At 60.2% G+C, this 4,839-nt stretch overlaps 2 protein-coding genes across 3 annotated transcripts in view; one reads left to right on the top strand and one right to left on the bottom strand.

Moving 5' to 3' along the window:
• Nucleotides 1–1,157: 1,157 nt before the first annotated feature.
• Nucleotides 1,158–2,238, bottom strand: HSPB7 (heat shock protein family B (small) member 7). Its single transcript, XM_027631364.1, has 3 exons — nt 2,100–2,238; nt 1,881–2,014; nt 1,158–1,661 (listed from the first exon to the last, which is right to left on the bottom strand). The coding sequence occupies exons 1-3, from the start codon at nt 2,152–2,154 to the stop codon at nt 1,476–1,478; spliced, it is 375 nt and encodes a 124-aa protein (XP_027487165.1). The 5' UTR covers nt 2,155–2,238; the 3' UTR covers nt 1,158–1,475.
• A 162-nt stretch (nt 2,239–2,400) lies between these two features.
• LOC113940250 (chloride channel protein ClC-Kb-like) overlaps nt 2,401–4,839 on the top strand; it is a 7,420-nt gene continuing 4,981 nt past the window's right edge. Inside the window, exons 1-9 of one of the 2 annotated variants that reach the window (XM_027631363.1) lie at nt 2,401–2,819; nt 2,905–3,033; nt 3,145–3,273; nt 3,373–3,512; nt 3,609–3,686; nt 3,785–3,863; nt 3,935–4,060; nt 4,172–4,256; nt 4,346–4,487. In XM_027631363.1, the coding sequence (XP_027487164.1) occupies nt 2,702–2,819; nt 2,905–3,033; nt 3,145–3,273; nt 3,373–3,512; nt 3,609–3,686; nt 3,785–3,863; nt 3,935–4,060; nt 4,172–4,256; nt 4,346–4,487 (1,026 nt within the window). In that variant the 5' untranslated portion in view covers nt 2,401–2,701. The remainder of the gene's footprint in view (nt 2,820–2,904; nt 3,034–3,144; nt 3,274–3,372; nt 3,513–3,608; nt 3,687–3,784; nt 3,864–3,934; nt 4,061–4,171; nt 4,257–4,345; nt 4,488–4,839) is intronic. The other variant, XM_027631362.1, reaches the window with a different exon arrangement.

Below are 4,839 nucleotides of genomic sequence, written 5' to 3' on the forward strand. Positions count from 1 at the left end.
CTCCCCCTTGTCCCTGAATCCAGCCTGTCCCGACTCCTCTGCAGAGCTCCTGCCCTCCGGCACATCCACATCCCAGCTTGGTGCCCACTGGGAACTGACTGAGGGTGCCCCTGGATCCCCTCATCCAGATCATTTCATAAAGATATTAAACTGCTTCCAAAACTGATCCCAGGGGTTTTTTCCCCAGCTTTCCTGCCACAAACAAGCCCCAAGTGGGGCGCAGCTGCTACAGGCTGTGTTCGGCACTGGGATCTAACCCATCCCTTCACGGTCTCCACATCTCCCGTATCCAAAACCAACCGATTTGAGCAGAAATAATGTGTTTTTTCCATTTCCTTCCTCCTTCCATTGCATCTCCCTGAGCGAGAGCCACTAGATGGCAACCAGTGACCGCGGCAGTGAGTGCCGGGGTGACATTTTGGGACGGAGCAGCCCCCTCCCATCGCTGAGGATCAGCGGCAGCGCATCTCCCGAGCTTTCATAGCCACTAATAACTTTATTCATAACTTTATTAATAACTTGTAACCATCTTCCCTGCGGCGGGGAGTCCCCCTGAGCGAGAGCCAAGCCACCGAGGAGGGGATGGCAGGAGCAGCCGTGTTTGGGACGCTGCAGGTGTTTAATGGGAGTCACGAGTCATTATGGGATGAACTGGAACGAGCTGCCCTTGGAGCGGGAGCAGCAACACGAGCTGGGCGCTCTGTGGTTTCTATAAACAGTCCCTCGCCCCGAACTGGCGCCTCGGTGTTGTTTGTACACACAGGGAGATGGAGCCAGGCCCGTGGGGGACATTTTGGGCCCCCAAAAAGAAGCCCTTGGGTTTGAGAGCTACAGCAGGACCATCATCCCGGCCTGTGTGGGGCATCCCAAGGCGGGTGGGCGAGGGTGGGCGAGGGGAGAAGGAGGGTTTGGTGCCCTTCCAGGTGGGTCGGCAGCCGAGCAGCTGAGGGAATGGCTCAGAAATAGAGCGGTGGGGAAGAAATGAGTCACCCGGGGCTGGAAATAAACAGGACAGTGGGCGCCGGAGTGGCTCCTGGTGCGGGATTTTGTTGGGATGGTGGAATATCCCTTCCCGAGACACCCCTCAGGGCTGAACCCACACCCCGGGTTGGGGGTAAAACATCAAGGAAATGTGAAAAAATGGAGAAGGCAGCAGGCAGACATTCTCAAATAATTTATCCCAAGCTGTATATACAAAGACAAGCTCCGGTGGAGGGTTGGGAAGGGAACCTGGCTCCCGGCAGGATTCTTGGCACGCTGGATCTTCCCCCTCAACATGCGCCAGCTAAAAATTGCTGGAGCTGGGACTCCCCTCCGGAGTTTCTCCGGTGAGTGACGGGATGCAGCTCAGGACAGGTCTGACCCCACTGCAGAGGGAGCACTCCCATTCCCTACCCCCACATCCCACCTCCTTCCCAGATCACCCAAATCATTAACGAGGGAGGGGAGGGAGGGGAAAAGAGCCCCCCGACCCCTCAGATCTTGATCTCAGTCCGGAAGGTTTGCTGGACGTGCTCGGAGTGCTTGGCCGGCCGGCGCTGGGCACGGATGGTCAATGTGCCGTTGTCCCCCAGGGAGGATGACACCGACGTGGGGTCCACGTCCTCGGGCAGCTGGCATTTGTGGGTGAAGGTGTTCATGACGGTGCCATCCGCAGCCAGCTGGGGGGAAAAACGGGTGAAAAAGGGGTGGTTTTGGGGTGCAGGTGGGATGGGGGCTCATTATTCCCTGTGGTCCCCATTAATTATTAATTAATGGTGAATTAAACCACGTTGGGGCTGTGGTTGTTGGGTGGGAGCTGGGGGGTCCCCGCATCCACCAGCTGAGGATTTTGGGGTCCCCCAGTGTGGAGGTAAGCAGGGCAGGGAGGGAGCACCCACCTTCTCGGCATGCACCTCGATCTGGTTGTTGGAGGTGGTGACGACGATGTCCTCGGGGGCGAAGTCGCTGACGTCCACCGTGAACTGGTAAGTGTTCCCCAGAGTCTTCACCGCGCCCGCGCTGCCGGAACGAGCTGCTGGAGAGGTTTTGGGGGGGTCACAGCCATGGTTTACTGAGGATCCCCTCCCCCGACGCTTCCTGGGTGCCTCCAAACTCACCTGGGAACCCCAAGGGCTCACCGTGGGGCCGGACAAAGCTCCCGAAAAGCTCCATTTCACCTTCACCCGCCGCTTCCTCCCCACCTGCGACCCCCAGCTCCCGCGGGGGAGGAGGAGCAGAAGCCTCTTCCTCGTCCTCCTCCCGGCGAAGGCGACGCCGGCTCGGTTATTTCGGGATGTTTCGACTTGACGAGCTTTTTAAAGCCTCGTTAAGGCTCCCGGCCGCCTGCCAGACCTCTCGTAAAACGGCTAAATTTAGGTCTTGCGCCGGAGACGGTGGAAATTTTTTCCCGCTCCGTCCGCCCCCCCACCTCAGCGCCATGGAATGCGGTGCCTATTATTAAGGAATAATCGAGATGATTAATTAAAACACTTATTAAATCCTCCCCGCCGCGGGATGTACGCGGGGATTGGGAGCTCGGAGGTGGTGGAGGGAGGGGAAAACCCGGCTCGCTCCGGCCCCAGCGGGTCCGTCGGCTTCGTCAAGGTCGTTTTTAATGAGCTCGTTTGCAACCTCAGTCCCACAGCGGAGGCTGAGGTGGGAGGACGGGTGAGGGGGTGCTGAAAAAAAAGGGGGTGCTGTCCCCAAAAAGGTCCCTGGGATGGAGCACCCCGTCCCTGGGGGGCTCTGGGGGGAGAAAGAGGAGGAGGAGCAGGAGAAGGTGCTGGTGTCGAAGCACATGTGGAGACCCTGCCCCACGGCCCGGAGAAGGCTCCGAGGTGAGACTCCCACCAAAAAATGGAGATTTTTTGGGGGGTGGGTGTTTTTTGGAGGGGGTCAGCACCGTGTTTTCCTCTCCCACAGTGTGCTTGGAGTGGGCAAAGCAACAGCTTTTCCGTGTTGGGGAGGATTGGTACTTCCTCTTCATCCTGGGGGTCCTCATGGCCACCATCAGCTTCATGATGGACCACCTCGTCTCCAGGGTCTATGCAGGTGAATGAGGGGCTCCATGAGGGGCTTCACCTGGTGTTTGAGGGTTCCCCGAGGATATAGAGGGGTCTTTGGGGTGGGGGTGTGTTTTCCCTGCTGACACTTCTTCTCCAGCCCACCGGTGGCTCTACCAAGAGGTTGGGGACATCGGGGTGCTCAAGTACCTCTCATGGACCCTGTACCCCACGGCTCTGGCCACCTTCTCCAGTGGCTTCTCCCAGAGCATCACCCCGCACTCCGCAGGTGAGCCAGCTGCACCCTGACCTCCCCGGCTCCCCAAAGCTCCCCCTTGGTAATCAGGACAACCCCTCAAATTTGGATGCTGCCCTCTCCCCACTCCAGGCTCCGGCATCCCAGAGCTGAAGACCATCCTGATGGGTGTGGTGCTGGAGGACTACCTGGCCATCCAGAACTTCGGAGCCAGGGTGGTGGGGCTGACCTGCACCCTGATGTGTGGCAGCAGCCTTTTCCTTGGGAAAGTGGTGAGGGATCCCCCCCCAGCCCCCAAAATCGCCGGTGGTGGCGGTTGGTGCCGTGCTGGGGGGACACTCAGCGCCGCGTCCCCCTCTTGGCACCAGGGTCCCTACGTCCACCTCTCCGCCGTGGCCGCGGCCTACCTGGGGAAGATGAGGACCTCAGTCACGAGGGAGTATGAGGTGGGGGTGCCACCTCCTAAAAAACTAGTGGGGGGGATTTATTTTAACCCCCCCCAAAAAACCGGGGTGTGGCCAAACCCCCCCCCCTTGACCCGCAGAACAAGTTCAAGCAGCGCGAGATGCTGGTGGCAGCACAGGCCGTCGGGGTGGCCACGGTGTTCGGGGCGCCTGTCAGCGGTGAGGATCCCCCCCAGCCCCACACTGGGGACCCCTAAACCTCGCTCTGACCCCCCTCTCTGCTTTCCCAGGAGTTCTTTTCAGCATCGAGGTGATGTCCCCCCACTTTGCTGTGCGTGATTACTGGCGCGGCTTCTTCGCTGCCACCTGCGGCGCCTTCATGTTCCGTCTCCTCGCCGTCCTCAGCAGCGAGCAAGGCAAGGCAGGGTGGGCAGGATGGGCCTCCCGTCCCCCTTAACCCCCCCCCGTCAGCATTTTTGGGGTACCCACCCTCAAACCCACCCACTCATTCCTCTCCCCCCTCCCAGAAACCATCGTGGCTCTTTTTAAGGTCGACCTCACAATTGATTTCCCCTTTGACCTCCTGGAGACCTTCTTCTTTGTGATTTTGGGGTACGGAGGGGGCGTTTGGGGGGCTGCCCGTGCCCTGCCCGTGCCCTGCCCATGCCCTGCCTGCAGCCCTGCCTGCCCTCTCCTCGCAGGGTGGTATGTGGGCTCGTGGCCTGTGCCTACCTCTTCTGCCAGCGCTGGGCGATGGTGGCTGTCAGGAGGAACTGGCTGACGGCCAAGCTGCTGGCGACCGAGTCCGTACTGGGCGTGCGTCCATCCGTCTGTCTGCACCCTGTGTGTCTGTGTGTCTGTGCCACGCACTCTGTGTCCCCTGTGCATCTGACCCGAGTGTCCGTGTGTGTCCCCTGTGCACTCCGAGTGTCCCTTTGCCCCCCTATACCCATCCTGGGTGTCCCTATATCCCATCCCCTGCCCCCTGCCCACCCCCCCATACATCCCAGGTGTCCCTGTGTCCCCCCCATGCACCCTCTCACCTATTCCACCCACCCTAGGTGTCCCTATGTCCCCCTCATGCCCCCTGCCCACCCATCCCATCAACCCTGGGTGTCCCTATGTCCCCCTCATGCCCCCTGCCCACCCACCCCATACATCCTGGGTGTCCCTATGTCTCCCCCATGCCCCTGCT

Source organism: Corapipo altera, unplaced genomic scaffold (genome assembly GCF_003945725.1).
Source record: "Corapipo altera isolate COAL_440 unplaced genomic scaffold, ASM394572v1 167, whole genome shotgun sequence".
NCBI classification, from domain to species: Eukaryota; Metazoa; Chordata; class Aves; order Passeriformes; family Pipridae; genus Corapipo; species Corapipo altera.